This window comes from Xiphophorus hellerii, chromosome 3 (genome assembly GCF_003331165.1).
Source record: "Xiphophorus hellerii strain 12219 chromosome 3, Xiphophorus_hellerii-4.1, whole genome shotgun sequence".
NCBI lineage: Eukaryota > Metazoa > Chordata > Actinopteri > Cyprinodontiformes > Poeciliidae > Xiphophorus > Xiphophorus hellerii.
In genome coordinates this window covers 11,259,502-11,283,377 of record NC_045674.1, presented here as the reverse complement: position 1 = coordinate 11,283,377, position 23,876 = coordinate 11,259,502, and the positions used below count along the sequence as shown (strand labels likewise).

General features: G+C 37.8%; 3 protein-coding genes across 3 annotated transcripts in view; 1 reads left to right on the top strand and 2 right to left on the bottom strand.

Annotated features, from left to right (window-relative positions):
* The window catches only part of tmem145 (transmembrane protein 145), a 58,720-nt gene extending 42,847 nt beyond the window's left edge, over nucleotides 1-15,873 (top strand). Inside the window, exons 8-15 of the mRNA XM_032557691.1 lie at nucleotides 1,057-1,125; nucleotides 1,662-1,742; nucleotides 2,038-2,116; nucleotides 4,825-4,918; nucleotides 8,027-8,199; nucleotides 9,322-9,442; nucleotides 9,796-9,984; nucleotides 11,795-15,873. Coding sequence (XP_032413582.1) covers nucleotides 1,057-1,125; nucleotides 1,662-1,742; nucleotides 2,038-2,116; nucleotides 4,825-4,918; nucleotides 8,027-8,199; nucleotides 9,322-9,442; nucleotides 9,796-9,984; nucleotides 11,795-12,034 — 1,046 coding nt within the window. The 3' untranslated portion in view covers nucleotides 12,035-15,873. The remainder of the gene's footprint in view (nucleotides 1-1,056; nucleotides 1,126-1,661; nucleotides 1,743-2,037; nucleotides 2,117-4,824; nucleotides 4,919-8,026; nucleotides 8,200-9,321; nucleotides 9,443-9,795; nucleotides 9,985-11,794) is intronic.
* A 1,295-nt stretch (nucleotides 15,874-17,168) lies between these two features.
* Nucleotides 17,169-20,086, bottom strand: mrpl17 (mitochondrial ribosomal protein L17). Its single transcript, XM_032557714.1, has 3 exons — nucleotides 19,687-20,086; nucleotides 17,872-17,940; nucleotides 17,169-17,776 (listed from the first exon to the last, which is right to left on the bottom strand). Exons 1-3 carry the CDS (start codon nucleotides 19,858-19,860, stop codon nucleotides 17,522-17,524), a joined length of 498 nt encoding a protein of 165 aa, XP_032413605.1. The 5' UTR covers nucleotides 19,861-20,086; the 3' UTR covers nucleotides 17,169-17,521.
* A 1,763-nt stretch (nucleotides 20,087-21,849) lies between these two features.
* On the bottom strand, nucleotides 21,850-23,401 carry LOC116716829 (trypsin-1-like). The gene is made up of 6 exons (XM_032557709.1): nucleotides 23,269-23,401; nucleotides 23,024-23,174; nucleotides 22,667-22,917; nucleotides 22,422-22,558; nucleotides 22,189-22,290; nucleotides 21,850-22,043 (listed from the first exon to the last, which is right to left on the bottom strand). Exons 1-6 carry the CDS (start codon nucleotides 23,306-23,308, stop codon nucleotides 21,996-21,998), a joined length of 729 nt encoding a protein of 242 aa, XP_032413600.1. The 5' UTR covers nucleotides 23,309-23,401; the 3' UTR covers nucleotides 21,850-21,995.
* Between the last annotated feature and the right edge of the window lie 475 nt (nucleotides 23,402-23,876).

Genomic DNA, 23,876 nt, shown 5'->3' with positions numbered 1-23,876 from the left:
AGTAAATACCCACTGGACATACGACACCTGGCTAAAGAAGCTTAGCCCTTTAACCATGTGCAGATATTAGATATGTTGTACATATTAGATATTGGCAAAGCATATTTATTCTATAAGTGTATGAAGAGAATTAGAGATTTCTACTCACAATTGGCTAAATGACATATAGTGACTATTGAATTTTTTGCAGCATCATTATCTTCTGAAATTACATAGTAAAAATCTGTGTGTCCTCAATCAATATTTGGGGTCACTCTCCTCTACAATCCTCTGACTTTGCAGGTCAGAAGCCTTAAGGTTGGGAAAGTCCTGATCTAGAGAAGTTTACAAAGAAAAATGGTCCAAGATCACAATCCCTGTATGCTCCAGCCTTGGAAAATGTAGATGACCCAGTTCTATTCTGTTGCCAAAAAGAGGTTGTACAAAATATTATCAGAAGAGATGCTGCTAGATGTTGGAATGGTGGCTTTTCTGAAATTGTCACACTGAGATTATGGACCATGGCCCCTACATGGGTGTCAATAAATGTGCAGGGTTTTGCAAATGTAATAAAATAGCTCAAGAAATAGGTCTAAAGGTCATATGGTGAAAAGTCAGTAGGAGCTTTTATTTTTAGGTGACATTCTACCTTAAAGCACTTGACAGATCGAGTCTAGGAGCATAGAGCAGCTATGAGCTGTTGTTTGCAATCCTCCCTCACGTGATATATTTCCCCCCTGGCCACCGCATTGTTTTGGTAGTAAAATAGGCTGCTTAAATATGCATTAAGAATATTTCCTCTCAGATTAGGTAGCGGAAACCGAGATGAGATGTATCAGGGCTCATCTGGAGATGGGCATCACAAGATGGATGCATACTAATCATTGCTCTCCCTATTTATCTGGCCTGTTCCCTTGTTCGCCTGCGTTCTCCTGTTTTCTCCCTCTCTCCGCACCTCCCTCACTCTCCTTGGCCATCTGTTAGCATATCTCAATCCTTTTTATCTGTCGCCCTGACGCACACACATGTACCCGCACCTCTATCACCTTATTTCTGTTTTTCTTTTTCTCCCTCCAGACAATCTGAAGGGGAGACAGCTTCTTCACACAACCTACAAAATGTTTATGACGGCAGCAGGTGTGGAGGGTAAGAGCTTCTGTCCTAAACAGGCACACACCTACATCATCAAGACGCACACACATGCACACTCCGGGGATAACAAAGAGCCTCATTCACTGTTGCAGTATCTCATATCTTAATCCGCAATAGAAGAGCAGATATTATCACACTGATTAGTTCTGAATAGGAACTATTTCAAGCAGATGTGCAGGACTATATTGTTCAATGAAGCTTGTTACTGATGAACCCCAATGCTCTTTTCATGCTGTCCTCTCTACTTTCTTTCAACTCCCTATCACTCTCTTATCTCTCTCACTTTCTTGTCCCCAAAACCTTTCTCTTCTCTTCTGCCTCCCATGAATTCACCTCATCGTCTCCTCCTCCTCCCAACTCTCCCTACTTTTTTCTTTCTTCTGTTGCTCCATTTTTATTCCCTTCTCTCTGCTTTAATCCCACGTCTCCTTTGCCTTCCTCTCCCTTTCTTCACCACCTGCTAACCTATCCCTCCTGTCTTTTATATTCCTCATTTCTCTTTCCACTCTACATCTTTTTCCACTTGGCAGTGCTCAGCCTAATGTTCCATTGTGTCTACTGGGGCCTGTATGCCAGGGATGGAGTTGGCAACGGCAGCCTGAAGATACTCGGTGAGTTTCTCCCTCTGGATTGGTCACTGGCTGAATGACTGACGGAGTCCGGCTGGAAGATCACTCACTGTCGGAGCAGAGCGGTTGAGTGGACCATGATGTTTGAAGAGACCTTGTAGATGGTTGGATGAGTGTAGGCAGGACAATATACGACTTAATGTGACTGTGTGTGTGTCTGCAATATGTGTATCATGACCTGATTTTATTGTTCCCTTCTGATGTCACAGATTCGAAAACTACAACCTAATTACCTCCTCTGTCTTCTCTCTCTCTCCACCTCTTTGTCTGTCTCAAGGGAAATTACTGTTCTCCGTCAGTTTCTTGGTGTTCCTTCTGATGCTCATACTGTTGGGTAAAGGTTTCACCGTCACCAGGTGGGAGAGAGGGAACATTGTCCTTTTCTACACTTTTAGGTGTGAACACATTAGGGGTGTAACATCGCATCCAGCTCATGAAATGAGTCTGTAGATGATATTGACTTCAATGGAAAACAAGACCTTTGGCAATATTTTTGAGAAAACTGAAAATCTCAGTTTCTTAATTTTTTATAATTAGAAGAATCTGAGTGTCCAAAATTTGGCCACAAGAACAAAAAGTGTCAGAGGCTTCTGTAGAGCTTGTATAATGAAGTGTTGTGGCAGGGACAGTAAGACCTCTTACACTGCAGACCTTGTCAACACAACATAAGAGCTTAATAACTACTTCAAAAATGATTGGACGAAAATTTGCCATCACACCTTTCCTATGATTTATGTCCCATTGATAAAATTAGAAAATCCTTGAATGATCCAAGTTTCCTCCCATTGTATGGAGCAAGGAGTAGCACTCTTCATTCTCCAGGTGTTGCTGCACAATGCTGGTCAGCTGGCTGAACGAAGGCTGCTAGACTTCTCCCTTACTTTGAAAAAAAAAAATAAGCTAATTTGGCCGTTGTGAAGTATTTCTGATGAACAAAAACCGTCATGGTGTGAAAACTTCAGCAGCTCAACTTTTGACTCCTGCTTATGCTGTTTCCTAAGAAAAATAGCAAGTTACAAACAGAACGTTCATTAAATAGCCAATGTTTTTGCTCAAGCCTGTTTTATATTAAAACAGACAAATACAAGTTGTTTTTGTTATTTTAGAAATATGGTGGCATTTTCCCCATAGCTGTTATGTCATTCCAGGCTACTACTAGTCACTAATGTATGTCCTGGATAGATGATAGTAGCTTATAATTACTTTGCTAGATGAATACAGGTTGAAAGCAGATATAGCTTCAAAACACAAGTCATTTTAATAAGAAAAATTGTAGTAATGCAAGATATCACTCTGCAAGCTGATGTTACACCACTAGTGTATGCATGTATTTGGTCTTTTCTTTTGCATGTCTGTTACATTTTGTGTCTCTTCCAGCTGAGTCACTCTCCCTCATTGTCACAACCACAAACCCTGTCTCACAACATGATAATGCCATGTGTCAGTCAAATTATGTGTTGTGAAGCTAAACTCATAGTATGACTGCATAACAGTTTTGTCCTCCGGATATAAAATATTAGCACTGAAATGTTGGGCAGTTGAGTTGTTTTCAAGTAATTTGAGTCAAATTATTTCCAGTGGTGGTTTGTTTTTTTCCCCCTTCTCCTCTGGCGAGGATTAGTGGACATTTTCTTGTGACTTACAGCTCGACTGCACAATAGATTATTTATGAGTGCCTTTTCTCACTGGAACATCAGCATTTATCCATCTTACACCTGACTGGAAAAGTGCCTTCCTGGCTCAGCTGTCACTGGTGCTGCCAGTTTTCTAAATTCATTTTTTTTCAAATTCCAATTTTCAGACTGGAAAGGCATAGAGTGACAGCTCCTGTTCTCATTAGTTTGTGATGCAATGTTATGTTAGAAAAATGGGTAAATGGCTTTTTGTTTTGACCACTGTTCAAATTTTGTGGATTTTTCTTGCTTTGCTATCTTTCACTGAGAAAATTCAGACAGAGCAAACCATGAGCTTACTGAGTTTTACAGCTTTTTAGACTCTAGTATCATATCCACCCCAAAATTTAGAGATTGTGATCTCTGGACTTACTAAACTCTATATTTACTACAAATGTACATCAAGCTAAAATAATTTCCTTTTACCAAGACCTGAACAGAATAACATAATATTACACAACTTCCAGAGTTTCTGCATTGTTTTAAAATGTCACAGAAGTCTTGATTTTAATACTCTAAATATGTGACTGTAAATGACCTGTAAATTGTCTGCATTTGTATACCAGAAGACTTGACTAATACATCAAATACAGCATTTTTACTGAAAATTCAGTATTATCAGTAATTCAGCAACAGGATTCTACTCCAGGAACTGGCTTGTTGCTATTTGTTGCAATATGTTCCTGATACCGTATCCACTAGCTGCTCCTTTGTCATGTAAAATAAGCATAAAGGAAGTTGAAGAAGCTTGGTTGAAACATAAAGATTTAAGTAGTTTCCTAAACCTATTTTCAATGGCCATTATGAATCTTCCTGTACGGCCTGTCTTTTGAGATGCTGAAGTTGGATGACCGTGGTATTAAAAGCAATGGACTAAACTGCCAGAGCCAAGTAGACAAAGATATATTTATTTACTTAATAACTAATATTTAACTTTCTTAAAGGTTTAAGTTGGGTATTATGTTAATAATGTACATAATGTAGGTAGGGGTTAGGTTTTAAGCCGGTCTTAAATCCAGCTTCCTAAAAACTTGAAGAAATCCTGTTTTTAACTAAAGTGTTCGATGGTGAAGTCTGAAAAAGGCTGTTTTGAATTTAATGCTTAAAACTAGCCTTTGCTGTTTATTTCAAACATATAAACATGAATTCCACTTTTTGCTCTATTTATGAGCTACCTTCAACTCATAAACAGAGATCGACTGTGTTTAGTTTCTATTTATGCATTAAGCTAGCTGCTACAGCATCACCAATCAGATGCATAATGCGTGTGTCCACCTGCATCTGTCCCTTTCATCTGTGCATCTCTTTGTGCGTCTGAATGTGTTTGATTTTTATCTTCCTTCAAATGTGTGTCTGACCTCTGACCTGCCTGGTTTGTTCCTATGTGCCAGGGCGAGGATCAGCCACAGTGGCTCTGTTAAGCTGAGCATCTACATGACAGTCTACACAATCACCTATGTTATCCTCTTCATCTATGAAGCAGAGGTACAGTATACACATTACACTCTCTACACACACATGCAGTTCTATAGTTAACAGCAAGGCCATAAGTTTATTCTTGCTCAGATAAATCAATGATTAAACTTTAGTTGCTCTGTTCATCGCTGCTGGTCTGAACTTTTAGCATCTTTAACTGTGGGAATAGAATACTATCTTCAAAAACACAGCCACAAAGATTCATAACAACTTGAAATAAAAATTTAACACATTAATAATTGAACATGTTCCTGCATAACTGGGGCGATTGTTTCTGGTTTCTGTTCCAATGTGGCAAAAACAAGGAAGCCACAGGAGTGAATCAGAAATGCTAATCTCCAAAAACATAAGAATTTCAAAGCTGCAAGGGAAGCACCAGAGAACAGCCCCAGAAAGCATGGTTTCTACGGTTCCGAGGTTTCACAGACACAATTTAATTAAATTCACTTCATTAATTTAACTCCAAATGAAAGCAAAGGTCATGTCAGGCTGTTTTATAGAGTAGAATAAACAGGTTAATTAAAGTTAAGTTAAATATAATCTCATTCCTTACACAATGCTTAAAGCAAGTGTCTCTAATCTAAAGGTGTTCAGAAAAACTGATTTCAGTCGATGACTTCCTTAAAAAAACAGGATTAAAGAGGGCCAAGAGAAAGGCTTAGAAGAATATTACTGCAGGAAAAATAAAAATAAAAAACCAACAACTCAAAACTAATATTTCAGATGAACTACATTTTTTTCTGATTTATTCTTCTATTGATGCAGAAAACTCCTGGACATGGTATCAGAAATGAAACATTTCAGTTTCTTTATGTTCAATAAAAAGAAACCTCAAAGGAAAAAAGGTGTTTTTATGGTAAAATAATATAAAAGGATTTAAAGGTGCTTTGTGCTTGCTTTGCTTATTGGTACTGCAAATACAGAATATCAAGACAGTAGTAAAAATAGTAATAAAAACAAATTACACAATAAGAAATTCTTGGTGTTATAGATGATTGTAAAGTACTGTTTGAGCACTCAAAAACATCCAACTAGAAAACTGTACAATATAACAAAAACAAAAAGAAAGACAGAGAGAGAAAGAGAGAGAGCAAGCGAGAGACCAATACATCTGTCAGCCAGATAAAAAGTAAGGATGCAGAGATCTTGACCCAATTAAATATTCATCAACAAATAACAAAAAAATAGCAGGACTGATTTGTTAATTGGCTCCTAGTTTCTTCACAGACTTAATTAGGATGATAATCATGGTGTTTGTTGACCTGCTAAACATCTTATAATGGTGACATTGAGCTTGTTGACATTTAGATCTGCGTCTCTTCAGTCTCACTCTGTTGCAAGGAGTTGAACTCTGACTTCCTCGCACTTCACGCAGGCTTTTTTTTGTGAATTAATAATGCGTAATTGCAAGTCCACACAACTGAGAAACTCCATACTGTTTAGTTAGAGGAACCTTTTAAAAATTAATTCTTGAAGTTCATTTTTTTACCAGTTGTTCAGTGGTCAATACTTTATGGTTTGCAACAGTCAGACATAGAATAGACAGTTAGATTCAGTCAAGAGATACTAACTATTCAACAGAAGAGTTAAAAGAGCACAGTCCCACCACTGGCTTCCCCAACATAAGTGAATCAGCCAAATAAATCCTAGATATATGGATGTCTGGGATTTATATTTGTTCCTCTTCTCCACAAAGTAGCACTGAAGCTGACTTAATAGTTTCTTAGTTTAGTATTTATTAAGGAGTTTACGTAATTATGTGAAAATACTTGTTGATGAAGCCCCCAGTTGGAACAGATCGTAAAGTTCTTTCTGTTCTATTGTAACTTCCTTTCTAACAAACACACAGGCAGAAACTGGTGCATTTAGTGTGTTTCCTGGCCACTGAAGGTTCTGCAAACCATGTCCACATATGTTAAAGCTCTATTTAGCTTTTTTCTCGATAATCTCATAAATATTCATGAAAGAATGTGCCCTGCAGATGAGCGTGGGCTGTAATGGCTTTTTCTGTCAGAAACTCATTACATTGACATTTTACTAATTATACAAATGCATCAACTTGACTGCAAAAACATATAAAAATTAGTTTCGGTTGAAGATTTTAAATTCTGAGAAGAATAAGCATGCTTCCTAAGTAAAGAATACAACAATTCTTATGAAAAGTTAACTTTTTATGCACTGTGTATTTTATATTATAATATTTGCTTTCAGTGGTAAATACCAGATTAGTGATCTTTATGTATTTCCTTGAAAGTTGGATTTTTCTAATCAGCATACTGAGAAACTTTAATCTTCGTAAACCCCCCTGTTTTTTCTATCTTCCTTAAAGGCGATAACACATTTAACCAGCACATGATCTTATGAATTAATAATTCACAGAGGAGCGTAAAGTAGTACATATATCTTTGCTCAGTGAGAAGGCTTCTGCACAGTCAGTTGTAACGCTGCCCCATTTAGAGACGGTGGATTACAGCCTTTGAATTCAGGGTGGTAATGACCCCAGAGGAGAAGAAGGCTGCAGAAGTATCCGTGCTATTTCTGATATTGAAGCATGCAGCCGTCTCTTCCAATACGTGGTTCTGAAGTGGTATGATTTATCAGCCGCCTGCCCTTTTGCACAGGCCCTGCTATTTAAGAGCTTCAAACTCTGGGGAACTCTGTCTAAAATAAGCGAAACTAGGTTGAACGAGGAACGGAACTGAAGACTTGAAATTTGGACCCGATACTGTGACTGCAGTTTGAAGTCTGCCAGGCTTTGGTTGGTGCAACCCGAACATCTCCACACTGAACTCTTAGCACTATGCATTATGTAGCAGCAAGAGTAACTGTGTAAAGTCAGAGCCTGTATCCAGTCACTGGATTGTGAAATGCAATCCATTGTCTGCACATGCAAACACACACCCAGACAGAGCTGTGAGCACACATGCCGATGCCCTAGATGTGGAGAAGTGTCAATGTCAAACCTTCGCACAGACAGGAACTAGCTGCACTTGGCTCGGTCACCACGGCAGATCGGCTAACCCATGAGCAATTCATCATTACGAAATAGGGCACAGTCTGCACATTTCTCTGTATTAAGGTTCTGCTTGTTTTTAACGTCTCATGTTCCTGTGCCAGTTCTTTGACCCAGGTGAGGTGCTTTACGCCTATGACAGCCCCGCAGGCTACGGCCTGATGGGCCTGCAGCTGGTCGCTTACGTGTGGTTCTGCTACGCCGTGCTGGTCTCGCTGAAACACTATCCTGAAAAACAGCCCTTTTACGTCCCTTTCTTCACCACATACACTCTATGGTAAGACACCATCTCCAGTTGTCGCTGGCTGTTACACCATGTGAGCTGATGAGGCATGTACATTTCTCTGTGATCTTTAAATTTTAATTATTTATGTAGTTCAGTCAAAACAAAAATTAAAGCAGATAGCGGGTGCTTGAGGTGGGGAAGTCCCAACTTTGTGCTTGTCTTATGTTGCAGATAATTATTCCCAGATGAGAGATAGCTGGAGGATATCTATATTAATGAGCTGTTCAGACTTAATGTGTGAGAATATGCAATGCCTGTAAAAAAATAATGTTTCTTGAACTTGTTTCACATTTTGTCCCATTACAACTACAAAAGTTGATGCACTTTAATAAAATGTTGCTCTCCCAATGGAAGGATAAGCTGTTTAAACAGTTTTTATAGCAAAAAAATTATTATTTCATAAATATGATAGTTTGTTTAAATTATCTCAAACTCCCAGTTTATTCCCATAAATATTTGATGGAATGTTTTTATCAAAATTCACCATCTTTACTTCCTATGAACAGTTTCCAGAAATTCAACACAAATTTTCCTCAACTTTCCAACTCCTTACATTACTTGTAGTTGAAACCAGATGTTTACATAGACTAAATAAAGTGATACATACATGATTCTTTCTTGGTTAGAATTACAAAAAAATATTCTGTTTGCTAAATGTCACAATAATGAGAAACAATATGTCATACAAAAATCATATAAAATACCATAAAACTCATTGATGTTTTTGGTTGTAACATAAAATACAGAGGCACAAACATTAGCAAGGAACCATATGTGCTAGATAGTTCACATCTTATTTAAAAAAAAAGACAAAAATGTTAGGTTAGTTGGTTAGATGGTTTAGTTTCTCAGCTTTTCAACCAGTGCTTCTAATAGTAGAGGCTTAAAATGAAGCTTAGATTACAAAGACTAATATTATCTCTCACTCACTGCAGCAACTATCCCCTGCCTCATTATCCACTTCTCTTCTCTCCATCATTATCACTCTGAGCGCTTTACATATTTTACTCCCTGAGCTCTCTGTCTCTCACCATCAAACCATACTCTCATCAGTTACTTTAATGTTCTCCCTCCTCTCTCTTATCTCTCATCTCTTATTTTTTTCTTCCTCAGGTTTTTCGCTGTGCCTGTGATGGCTCTGATCGCCAACTTCGGGATTCCTCGATGGGCTCGGGAGAAGATTGTGAACGGCATTCAGCTCGGCATCCACCTCTACGCTCACATCGTTTTCCTTGTTCGTACCACACGCACGTGCTCATGCGGTCCCCCGCAGATTTTTGTGGAGCTAGCATTATTCAGGAGTCATTATTGCCACAGTCTGTCATACATAATTGACAGTCCATGAGTTCTTACTGCGTAGTTCGGGAACGTCTCCTCCACACATCATTATCCATCTCTTTGTAACCTTAACGCAGTGTTCTTCACTAATGGGCCATACCGTTCTGTCAAATATCTCCGGTCCTCACCACACACCTCTCATGTCTCTGTCTTTACCTAGAGCTTATAGGTTACAGACATATTCCCGAAGCTATCTTGAATAAAAGTTGAAGAATATTTATATTTCTTCATGAATTTATTCTTTTTTAGGTCATTACAAGACCATCAGCAGCCAACAAGAACTTCCCGTATCATGTTCGGACCTCCCAGATTGGGATCTTGCAGTCCAGCCCCAAAGGAGGCGAGGGAGGGGAAAGTTTTCCCCACCATGCCTACGGGAACAGCTCCTTCCTCGGAGATTCTCAACCCAACTTCACCGAACTCTTCTCCATCCAATCAGTAAGTCTAAATGTGATGTGTGTTCCTGGATACATTTGAGTGGTTGATATGCATCCAGAACATCTCATTTGAGAACTAATAAAACGAAAGGAAGAACCAGAAACCACAATGAGATACATATTACGCCGCATGTACTGTCTATATAATATCCACTATAAATTCCCCATTATTTTGCCGCGCTTGCTACATTTAATTAGATAAGGGCTCTAGTGTACTCATTTTCTGATGCTTTTTGTGTGTCAAACGTAGCTTGAAATTAACTGCTGTCTTATCGAACAGAAGTGCCTGAAAATAGAAAGCGATTTTGGGCAGCAGCGCAGATTGCGAGGGAGCATGTTTTCAGGGATTATTTCTCAGCAAAATACTTATCTCCTCCAGGGGATGACGCATTGCATAACAATACGCCTGACACTAGAACTCTTGAGTGGAATTAAATATAAGTGTGAGCAGAAATTTCTGGCAAGACTTAATTAAGTTGTTGTGTTTTCTCTGATGAATTGTCTTGCTTCGGTTACTTTCAGCTCTGAAGGTGTTGCATTTTACGCTACACAGAGATGAGTGACGGAAAAAGAGCTGTAATTCTCAGCTGCAGCATTCCTCCTTTAATGTAGCAACAAACAGGCATCTAAAATTATTTATTTTTTAAAACAATACAAAAATTGTGGGGGGAAAGAGGATTTATTAGGATGTACTGACCTTTACCCCATTTTCTTAAGCTACAACCACCGGTTTTGTTGTTCATCTCCATAATGTGTTTGATACGTGACATAATATATTGCTTAATTACCACATTAGTAATTTTACAAAGTCTAAGCAGAACAAAATTCACCATGTGGTGGATTAGTGACCTGGTTTATTGATAATGATAACTTTGGTATCAGCTCAATTTAAAATGTCTGAAAATATTTCTAATCTGCTTTTATCTATTTCAAGTTCTGATAAAGTAAAGAAATCTAAATTTCAGTGTGGAAAATTTGGGAATCTATTTGTTATTAATAGATTCTAAAATCTATATCTAAAAGATTTAACTGATGGATAGAAGACATAAAGTCCAACTTTGTAAACAAAGATAATTGTAATTTGGTTTTTACAGTATGTGATGACCTTTTTCAAATAAATAAACTTCAGTGAAACCTATCATTCTTAGAAGTCATATAATTACTAAATAGGGTCCACCTGTGTGTAATTTAATCTAAATGAATCTAACTATTCTGTAAAGGCTGCTAGAGTACATTAGTAACAAACATTATAAATGCAGAGAAACCCAAATGTCAGATTAGAGATGAAGTTTTGTGATGATTTAAAGCAGGGTTTCATTAGGAAGCAAACATACAGATTAATTTGACCTAAAACTGTTTGTGGCAAGACTTAAAAATTAGTCTTTATAGAGACTTTGTAAAAAAGTGAAATCTGTTGATCCAGATGAAGAACAAAATTCCAATTAATTATGTTGCCAGATTTTTTAATTAGGGTTTGCAATGTGTCAGAGTAAATACCAGCATATCATGAGATTCAGTTTCATGCATGAGCACTCATGAGGTACTTTGAGTTAACAGATTTAGGGTAATGATGGGCTGAACGTTATTATCCATATGCAGGTTTCCTGCTGTATATAAACAAATCTTTATTTTATCCCATTCAAACATTCTCAAAGGTAAATTAGCATGGTTTTCAATTTGTCAGAAGATCTTAGTGCTGAGAGTGTTGAAAGTCCAGGGTTTCTTTCTTCCACCTAGCATATCTTCTTGTATGAATTGTTGTCATTACCATATAAATGATGCCTCAAAACTTGTTTGTTTTTTAATTCCAGGATCCGGTGAAGACCGTGGAAGAGACAGTTGCTCGTAAAGGACCCGATGTGCCGAGGAACAGTGAACAAAAGATTATTACCACTGCTGCAGACTTGACCATGATATTGCCCCCACCTCCACCTCCGATACCCCCACGCCTCGCCTCCCGCTCTCCCCCAATGCCCCCTCGACTTCCATCCTTCACAGAGTACTTCAGCATGCAAAGCGGCGGTGGAGGAGGCTTTGGGACGAAGGCATGAAGTGGATGAGAAAGCGGCAAAGACTGTGGCAGAAAGGATGAAGGCTACAGACAGAATTTACAAAGCTGGTGGGAGAGGAAAGGGTCATCCTAAATAACAGAAGAATTATAGATGAAGGGACATACATGAGAAGTCATCACAAAAGTAAATCCCTAAATGGTCCTTTTAACTTGGAAATGGAAATGACCTGTATGGAGAAGCTAGGGGGGATGGCTAAGAGGCAAATGCTGAGGATGTAAAAGAATAAAGAAGCAATAAATATTTGATGCTGACCAGTTGAAGGCACATGGGAGAGAGATGACAAAGTGGATGTAGCCAGAGCAATAGAATGATAGCTGTGCACAATGTGGAAATGAACAAAATTCTTGAAATACTTTTATTCAAAAATTCATGAGGATTTGATGGTGTGCCTGGAGGAGTTTGTAAATAGCTAAAACTGTTGAGAGCAACAATTATGTATAGTTTTATTTCAAAATACGAGATTAATTCATGTTTTCTTTCCCCTGAACATGACATTCCAGTTGGTGCTTCGACCACAGAGAAATCCCATGCCATTATGTTTAAAATTCATTAAAAAAAATAAAAATAAGCTTTTTTATGTTTAAGACATTTTTGATAAAAACTTAGATATATTTATGGTATATGGAGTTTGTTGTGTTTATTTATATTCTTACTGTATAAGCCTTCATTGGAGCTGGTTTTTCTGGATCAATATACTGATGTGTAACTGTAAATTGTCACATTTAGTCTGGGCACCCCGAAGTACAGTACTCGTAAAACATGCATGTTTGTGTTGTATTTTCTGTCCGAAAAGCAGATATATGTGCTCTGTGTGACCATAGAATATTCGCTTATTGTGTGTGTTGAAATCCACACTTCTGTAAATACATACAATAGGCTGCAAAATGTTTGTTTTTTTTAACTGTAAAACCTTTGTTAATTGCTATTCAAATCAAAGCTGTCTTGCAGTATTTTTAACCTAAAAGTAGAAGTAGGCATGGGCTGGTATGATATTCTGAGTTCTGGTAACTTTAAGATAAAAACCACAGTTTCACAACATATTTTGAAATGTTTAAACTTAATATTTAAAATTAGACCGCCTGCAATCAGAGATTCATGGATCATTTCTGATTTTGTAAACATCCAACATGCTGTTAATAACTTTTAGCATATTCCAAATTTTCTGAATAATTGCAACAGTATTAAAAATGTACTTGTTTTTGCAATTTTGCAATGATCGGGTATGTAGAGTAAGGAGGTAATGTTTCTGTGTTACTTTTAAAACTAAAACATAATTTCTGAGCTGATATTTTGAGAGATCTTTAGTCACCTTTATTAATATTTAGCATGGTTAGGATTGGTAACCATTAACAACTGAAAACACTGATTGTACTCTCCAATTTGTAGCTTTGCAATTTCACACGCCAATGTCATAACCATCTACCAAACAATTGCATCTTTTTCTTTAGGTTGTTAAATAACTTTGTAGCTTTGATAATTTGTGGAGATGAATGGTTATAAAAAGATGTGAAATATCAGTTCTTAAACGTCCTTACCAAAGAGTGTTGTTACACCACTGGTCAGCAAAAGATAATTTTTTTCTCAGACTGTTCAATAATCTCAGCCGGTTGAGCTGAAAATCATCCGTGTCTGCTCATCAGACGACTTGTCTGTTCATGTCTATTTAAAACATTTTCTAATTGTTTTCATTTTAAAAACTGATCTAAAACTGCGTTTACCACTGATGCTAGACAACCTAATGCACTACTTCTCATAGCTCTGATAGCATATTTCTTTTAAAATTATCTTATGCATATAAAGAGGGTGAATAGTTTATCAATAACATTGACAATGTGAAGTATTATTAATAAGTGACTATTTAACCTTGTTAAAATCTTGAACAAATTGACATAAGTTAGTTACAGTGTTGTTCAGCACATCCTTTCTTCGGTTTGTCAATTAGAGCAGCTTAAATATACATAATGGATTTGATGATGGTACTTTTCATAATAATAATAAAGCCAAATACCTGCCCATGCCTAGTAAAATATTATTTATACTGGGCTGTTTTTAGTTAGTTTCACTGGAGTGCAGAATATCCCTGATTTTAACTGTCATGTCTGTGTTTGTGGATGTTGGTGAATATACTGATGCAATACAGCACAAGGACGGGGGTGATGCTGAAGTTAGTCACAATTCACAAGTCACAATTTCAACTTTATTCGGTTAATTCTTCTTGTAAAGACTTCCATCAAAATGGGAATTCCGTGATTTTAAAAACAGCGATGCCTTTGCATGTTTTGGTACTTGGATTTCCAAAAAACAAACAAAACAAATATCAGGAATGACTAACATTAAGTGATTTGATTTTAATATTAAGACAGCATATTAAATTGAAATACAAGCCGTTTTTTGTCTTGCGTAATAAAAAAGTGGTTGAGCAGAAATTTAACTTTAATTTTATATGATTCATATTAAAATTCTAAGATATTCAAAATTGACCAGTTTACTTTGCACTCCTAGTCAACCAACCAATTCTGTGATGGTTGCATGTTGTGATACTTGGAGGTTCTGGTCCTTCTGTCCGCTTCAAACATATCTTATGTATATATTTTTACTATTTGGACAAGAACATGTCAAATCTTCTTTAATTTGTGACATAATATCTTCTGTTTTTCTTTGCTGATTATTTAAATTATTTTAACGTAGAGGAGGACATTTAAACGCCTGCTCATCTGGTTTTAACTACAAAACAATAGAAGGTTGTATTTCACTTTTATATGTTTTATTTTAAAACTAAAATCAAATAACCTCGTGTTTTTTGTTGCTGTTGTTTTCAATTCTTGGTTTCATACCCAAATACCAAAACAAGCATAAACCCAACAGGCTGTTTCTCTCTTCAGTGTTTTAAAGAAGGAACTTTATTCTCACCCCTGTCTTGTATCAGAACCATAAATCATTACATTTGTTGGCTTTTTACACCTTAATGATTAAGCTGTACAAAAAGCTGAACATATTCATAAATTTTTTATCCCCTTATATTGGGGGGGAAAAAAGTCTTGTAGAAGAAGCAGTGAAAGCAGCAACATAACTGTACATTTTGTCTGTCCTGCATGGAGCACTTTAATGTTCCTGGTCTTGGTCTGTTTATTTGTGCGGATCCATCTTATTGGACTGCTTTAAAAACCTGTATTCACACTTCATGGAGAATTATTCCTACCTGTAAATACGGACTGAAACAGTTTTTCAGACATTTTTGGGAATAATTCGTGCTTTGTTGGAAACAAATTCGGTGGTTTTATCTTGAATTAGAGAAACTGTTGTGCTCAGCTTCGAGCCGTCAGATTAATCAGTGGCTAACTTGTTGTCATGGAGTACCAATGTTAGGACTGTGGTGTGTAACCTGTAGGAGTGTTTCCAGAAGTGTAACTTTGTGAAACTGACAGAAACTTGAATTAGAATACTAATTGTTGCTTCTGAATATGTCTGGTTTGTATTTGGCATGTCTGCCACTTTGTCTGCTGTTGCCATGACTTGACTGAACAGACACAGAGAGACGGGGAGAGGCGTACTGATGTCGGAACATTGCTTAAGCTTCGACAATGCTCACGTTTGATTTGTCATAAAGTGTTGTGAAGAAAGAACTTGAAGAAGAGATTTATGTGTGCATGACGAAGAACAGCACAGCTTATAGGCTACTCAGAGCAATCTGGTTAAGAGCACATCACAAAAGCACCATTCAGATGCATTTTAATGGTGTCAAATAATATTAATTATAAAGATGCTGTACATATATCCTTTTTCTCAAAATAACTAATTAAAATATGGTTTTATTTAAAGCATTGTCTGGCTGTTTTATTTGCTTGCTGTGTTGATTTGTGAGCCTGTGGCGTTCCAGTGAGGAACCAGGGCACGAGTCCAAACACTAAATCTGATATTTGTTTATCGTGTTTGGGATTTGTTCTCATTATGAGGGTCTATTAAAGTAAAACGCTCTGGGGACGGTTTCCAGCCTGGTCCTGATCTGAAGCGTGCAGACCTAAATGTGTTACAACCATTACCAATATGTTGATCTGTCTAATTGAACTGTCCAAAGCTATTACTGAGCTTTCAGCGAATGTTTTGCGATTCGATTTTTATTTTCTTTCTGTTGTGATTCAGTCTAAATTCACATTTTAAAGACTTCCTTTAATCTTTTTTCTCCGTTTATATGGAAAATATAGGGAAAATGAGAACATTTAAATTAGGGATGTTCAAATTATGGCTCTGGGGCTGTTTGTGTTCTGCAGAATTGTTTTAAATCAGCCACATTGGAGGCTTTTCAAGCATGACAGACCTGATTAAGGTCATGCCCCAAAATCACAACCAGTCAAAACTCCTTATTTTTCATTTATTCAGAGGTGAACTTCATTCTATTCTTCACAAACCAACACACTTCAACCACCATGTTTGTGTAGCTTGTTGATCCTTTGCTAAAATGCTTTTAGTTTTATGTCAGATAATAATGTGATGCACATCAGTGAATGGAATATTTTCTGAAAGGTCTTGTGGACCATCAAGATGTTCTTTTTGATATTGACCTGATATGGTTCTTTGTGTTCATTTTTAACTCTTCCATAGATTGGATTTGTGCTAAATCTTTTTGTCCTTCACTCAGGAATGCTGACCTTAACTGAGGTAAATAAGACCTGCAGATCTGAAATACAACAAAAAAATATCATGCACAACATGAGCCTTTAGGAACCGAACACTGCTGCAGATTCACTGATAGGAAATTATTTTTGACATTCACTTACAGCAGGAATTAAGATTTCAGGAGCGACTAAAAAAATAATGTCAGGTAAAGCAAGTAAGAAAAGGCTAGACGTGTCTTAATGCTTAAACTTAAAGCTTTTAAGACAAAGAACATTTATTGCATCACTCAACTTTTAACTCAACTATTTTCGTAACTTTATTTTACTCATTGGGAAACACATATTTGAATTTTGTGTGATGGTTTTGTGGTTTCACTCATGTTCAACCTTTATGAAGGGAGCAGAATTTGTTGTCCACAGACCACATTCCCTGTTTTACAACTCATTAGCAGAATCGTCTGTTTAACTGTTCAAATCTCATCAGATTATTTTGTGCATAATTGTGTTTTAAAGAGGTTCAGACACATTTTATTAGAATTCAATAACCTTTTCATGCAACAGTTTACAGCAGGCAGTTTCATTGATTTTCTTTTTTTTTTCAGCTCAGATTTAACAGATGCCTATGCAGCAGCAGTTTTCATCTTCTCTAGAAGATCCATGACCAGAACCTGCATTCATTTAAACTCAAACACTGAAGACATAACACAAACCTGGAACTTTAGTTTGGAAAATCAAACTTTACTATCACACAATTAGATATATTATTTTACAGATCGGTTCTTGTTTTCAGATCACGTGAAGACTTGTATTAAGGCTCTTTCTGCAACATGAAAAATCAAAAACATTGGAGTGTTTAGGCTTCAGCGGCCAACACTCTTGCCCTCTCCTCTCTGTAGCCTTTGAGGAGCTGGTTGATGAGATTCAGTTCATTCTCCTTCTTCACAGGATAAAGAGGTGGAAACGGGTTGCCTTTGTACTCCAACACGGCCATCTGGGCTCTGTCCAGGTTCTCTCTGTTGGGGATCCGGGCCATCCGCGTGTAGCCAGTTGAATGGTTTTCAAAACGCGGAGCGAGGACTTTAAAGAGCTTCGGGACGAGATCCTTTTCCTGGAGAGAGGGAGCAGGAGGTAAACTTCAAACAAACTACTCTCCATTACGCAGCTTTTACCTTCACAAGGACGAAGAGAGCTGCAAACACGCACCGTGAGCCAAAAACTGGCCATTTTCATCGCCTTCTCATCTGTGTCTCCTTTCTTGGCATAGTCGATCAGCTGGGAAGATGAAACAAAAAATATCCACAGTCAGAAGGACTTAACGTGTAAGAGAATTCAGATTGTGCTGCATGATTACATTTACAAGCAGGTAGCAGAGTTTCTGCATAAGGTTCAACCAGACTTCAGGAGAATCTGCAGGATTACTAGAAAGCTTTACTAAAGCCTGAAACTAGGCTTAAACATACGGAGAAAACCCGGAACAGACGAGGCTTAGCTGAGCTACAGGTGAGGGCCAAATTTTAGAATTTGACTTATTTTTGACATATTTTAATAACTGTAGATATTTAACAAGTTTCCTGGTTTAATTTCAATTTAAAATATAGATGAGCAACTTGTCTATTGGTGCCACTGTCTATTGGGATCTTTGAAGAAAATCAATTCATCAGTAGCTGCTGAACAGTCAGTGAATTATTTGAATAGATGTATGAAAAACAAAACAAAGCATTATATTTTACTTACACTTAAATATATACAATGTTGCTCTTTTCTAAAGAGATATTGTTTTCTCAGCAGACAATACAGCATATATTATAAAACAACTCTGTAATAAAAAAGCTATTTTACTGAAAATTAGACACAGGGGAGCCTTAACCTTTCGTTCGGTTGATCACACGTTTCGTCTAAGGAATGAAAATAGCTGATAGTTGTCGGATTCAGAGCTGTGTGATCTGTTTATTGATGACATGAGGATTATAGAGAGAAATCTGTGGAGAAGGACATTAGCAGCAGCAGCAGCAGCAGCAAAGAGGATACATGTTCAAATATCCTCGGGGCAAAAAAGGAGTTTGGAGTTTAGGCCTATGCAGGAGCTCCACCTTCTGGGTCTGCTTTAAGCTCAGTGGTGAGAAATGTTGCAGAGCTTTCACTAAGTCTAGCAGAAACAGAAACCACCTTCAGTAGGCAGAAGTCTTCCAGAGATCATTGACGAGATCAGCGTCACGCCATCACTGGTGTTTGCATCTGTTAGCAATTTGTGTCAGACTGTAATCAAAGTGCTGTGCATTAAACACACCGAGCAGAAATCTTAAAAAGGACCTGCAGAGTGTTTTAAGCTCTTTAAATGTTTCTACTATATGATGTTTCTTCATGGGAAAAACTATCTAAATAACAGCATTTAGCATCTACAATCTGACAAAATGAGACAATACTGATGAAACCAGCAGTTTACATCATTGATGTAAAAAGATTTGTAACCTTTGGTCCTGGCTGTCTCACATTAAATCAAATAAACGCTTCCCATTTTATGTCAGAGTTTAATGAAACTATGTCCATTTGTTAAATGCCAGAATTTGGTATAATTGCTTTTTAAACTGTATGACTTGGGTCAGACATTTTTGGTTATTCTTCCCTTCCACAAAGTATTAAAATGTAATTATTTCAAAAATACCATTAAGCGGATTGAAATTCACAAGAATATGAAACTTTTAGTCTAATTTATTGTCAGTAAGAAAAAGAGTTGAGTCTAACTTATGGCTTCAATTGTACATAGATAATCTGCATCTTTAAATAACTGAAAAAAATAAAAATAAAAGCGTACATGAAAACTAACAAATAAACAATTTTCCGTCTTTTTAAGAAACCGTATATTTTGGAATGTGGAATTTGGGAACATTCAAGCTTGTAAGAGATAACAATTTTAACCCAATTTGCTTGTGAGCTCCAGAGAAACGGGTCAGAGTTGCAATGAGCCATTGTTTCTGTCCGATCAGGAGAACCGGGCCTCGCCCTGCCAGCCTTCCTCACCTTCTCGGCGTAGAAGCGGACTTCATCGGCTCTGACCTTCGTGGTTTCTATCCTCTCATGCCGGACCAGTCCAGTCAGGATGTTCCGGAGCATGTGGATCCGGGACTCCGGGCCCAAGCCGATCCTCCTGGCCACCCGGCCGTGGGAGATTAGCATCTGCAGCGTGAGGCGCATCGCGTCGCGTGGGTTCCACCTCACTAAGAGCCTCCACGTTAAACAAAGATAATCTATAAAAAACAACAATAAACAACGCACTTAATAGAGCGAGCGAAGTGCTGCGTCAGTCTGACTTTTACGAAAAAAGAGGAGATATTAAGATGAAAAAAGATCTCAGTTTGCTCTACGGTAACTTTACTGTCTTTGACATTGTGCGTCGGCGAGAGTGTCCGACCTGCTCGCGAAACTAGGAAACCACAGTTCCGCTGAACCATACGAAATAAACATATTATAGCCGACGTTTACTTTTCAAATAAATGAATAAATGAATGAATAAAAAATCTGAAATAGAATGCATATCCACTTATATGTGTGGATAGTTTATTATGTTCCTAAGCACTGTTGACTTGCAGCAAGAAGGTCCTGGGTTCGATTCCGGGCCCGGGGTCTTTCTGCATGGAGTTTGCATGTTCTCCCTGTGCACGCGTGGGTTCTCTCCGGGTACTGTCAGGTAAATTGGTCTCTCCAAATTCTCTCTAGGTGTGAGTGTGTGGAGTGTGTGTGTGCATAGTTGTTTGTCCTGTCTGTCTCTGTGTTGCCCTGCGACAGACTGGCGACCTGTCCAGGGTGTACCCCGCCTTTCGCCCAGAACGTTAGCTGGAGATAGGTGTATTTTCCTACATCTATTGAATACATTGTGCAACTAAATTACATTATTATTTAGTAAAATATAATATTGCACAGTTAATAGCAGCAGAGTAAGAATTTACCACTCATATCCATGCTTGATGAAAACAGATAAAAAAAACAAAATAAAAACCAGTTGCTTATTTTCTGTCTCAGCATGAACACTGGGGTGAATTTTCTCCATGAATCCTGAACTCCTAAGAAACAGCTCCCTGCTGATCTGCTTTGCACAACTGCTTATTCCCCAGGTAAGGGTTCTGGAGAACAAAGACATCCTATGTAAGTGATTGGGATACATTTTAAATAAATGGTGTATTTAAATTTCAAAGGCAGACTCTAAGCCCTGACAGGATTCTTGCTTCATTCGACATTCAGCAGGGAAGCATAACATCGACATTTTTCTCAGTTGATATATTTCTAATAATACTATGGAGATGGAATTCACATCAGGTGCCTGTAGCAATCCTACCTCCTCCCCTCCCTTGACTCCAATGATAGCAAAAAAGCAAACAAACATATATTTGTCTATTCTAGAAGTTTTACTTTTTCCTCTAAAAGTAAGTGTTGTAGTGGTGTAGAACTGTTGTTAAAAGCTCTCCTTAGCACATCCTCAGATCCTAGTCATAAAGCCCCTGATGCATCTTTTCATTCATTCAGTCTTCAATTATTTGGAATGTGCTAGTGCTATAACATGAAAAACAGCCCCCACCACAATGGTCCCTCCTCCAAAATCTGCTGTTGGTGTGGTGTGTTTAGGGTGATGCATGGTGCCATTTCTTTTCCAAACAAAATGCATGTAATGACACCCAAAAACTTGTGCTTTTCTCTCACTGGACCAGGCAAAACTCAGTATTTTTGGGATTGCCCAAGTGTAGTGCATCAAGAAATATGAAATGAGCATGTCCTTTCAGAAAAAGGAAAGCATTGGTATGTGTAGTTTTATATATAATAAATGACGTGTCACATTTTAAAATTAAATGACAAACCATGAGTTTAAGCTCACAAACCGCCACACAATGACAGTTGTTGAAATCTTACTCTTTTCTAGGGCTGCAAGAACAAAATGGCATCCTTGTATTTCTACAGCCCTGGAGTTCTAGGAGCTTATTCTAGATATATCATTTGAGCAGAACATTGTTCTTGAATTATAAAGTGGGTGTGCTGCAATTGGAAGAAATTATAAAAATGTCCTATGCACACTTTGGACTTTAGTTCTTGTCAACTATGCCAGTGAAATCTTTGTACTTGAAGCCATAAGAAATTTCTCTGTTTGTGTGAGTATGCACAGACCTGAAGTCTTTATAAAAGTAAAACAAAACATAAAGAAAGTCAAAGAGAGTTTATTGTTCATTTTTGTATTATTTTGCAAGAATCTGACTCCTTGATGAAAAATGTTGCAAAATCTCCTTATCGATAGCATATTAGAAGAAATGAAGCAGTGTCAGTTGACTGTAGAAGGATCCAGTTTAATTGCTGGCCATGGTGCTGTCCAGCCAATCACTGAAGAGGCAGACCTGTGAATAAAAACATTTAAAGATATGATATGTTTGTACAAAAAGGCTACATTAAATAAACAGCTGCAAAGAAAAAAAATACAAAACTTGATCTTCTTTACATCTGGCTCTATAATTTCAAGTACAAAGGTCATTTTGTTTTTACCTTGGCGTAGACACCAGGGTGGTCTCTCTCAGCACATCCATAGCCCCAGGAAACAATTCCCTGCAGCTGACCGTTGCACACAACAGGGCCACCAGAATCACCCTGACAACAAAGCAGATGAAAATGATTGAAAATAAGTGATAAACTGCTGGAAAGATATTTCCAACATTAATGGAACTACAGCTGAAGTGTCCTGTTCAAATCTTTGAATATGGATCTAAATTGCTCTTTACCTGGCAGGAGTCCTTGCCTCCCTCCAGGTATCCAGCACAGAACATGGCATCGGTGATCATTCCAGGGTAGGAGTTTTCACAATCGCTGTCAGACAGGATGGGGATGTCCAGACACTGCAGCTTGTCCCTGTCATCAGCTGAGTTGTGTAAAGCAAAACATCATATTAGTCTCTAATATAAGCCGGAGGAAATCAGATGTTAAAGCACTCTTTAAGTCTGAGAATCAGCATTTAGATGTTACTCACTGGAGCTCATGGTGTTGCCCCAGCCAGAGACTTTGCACATGGTACCAGCAGGAGCACAGCCACTGGGCAGAGACACAGGCTGAACGTACTCGTTGAGGGTGGCGGCCCTGCTGAGCTTGATCAGCATGATGTCATTGTCGATGGTGAAGCTATTGTAACCGGGGTGACGGATGACAGCAGCGGAGCTGATGAACTGCTCACTTCCCTCAGTGATGACGATGTGGTGCTCTCCCAGACGCACTTCAACACGGCTGCAAAGAGTTTAACAACAGAGTGTGAGAACAAACACACACAAGATGGCTAATCCAAGTAAATCTGACCTTCTGTCATGAGACCAGAGGGATGTTGAGCACTTACTTCTTGTAGCAGTGAGCAGCAGACACAACCCAGAACTCGTTGACCAGGGAGCCACCGCAGAAGTGGTAGCCGGAGTTCAGAGACACCTGATGGGGCTGAGAGTAGGGTGTGCACTCATACCCTCCGACGATCTTGTCGTCATCCAAGGCAACTAAAGACACAAACAAATGAAATCCAGTGTTAAACTAGACACGTTTAAACTCAGTTTAATAGTTTATTCAGTGTTAATAAAAAGACAAACTTACAAGCAGCTCCAATGAGCAGAACAAACACCAGAGACCTCATGGTTGCTGAGTGATCTTGTTGGTGAGAGAACTTCGTCTGGAGTCCTGGTTTATATAGGAAGGTGGTTTGACTTTTCTTATGAGGAAACCTCCCACTGTTATCTGTGACCAACCAGCTTCCAGAACAAAACCTCTGAATGTTGGAAAAACAAACATTTTTTGTAAAGAGCCTTCAGCTCTTTACAAAAGCTCTTTGCAGCTGAAGGTAGAGATCAATACATGATTTAAAGATAATCAAGAAAAAAAGGAGAAGATTCTTTAAAACATTCCACAAATTTATATGCATTTGTTTTTAGAAGATGTAGGACTATTTAGGAGTTTTTTCTTAGCTCAGACTTCTGTTCGTCATAAAAAATCAACCTGGAAAACAGTTGTATATTTAATTAAATGTTAATAAAAAAATACGTTTCAGATCCAATTTTACAATATTATTATATAATGAACAAGTATTTTTTTTTATTTAACTCAGTCTTATGCCAGGTTAATTCTGGTAACACTACTGATAATGATTGACAGCATTGCCTTGAGCATTAATGGTATCATGTGAATTTACCATCTGTGTCAATCCG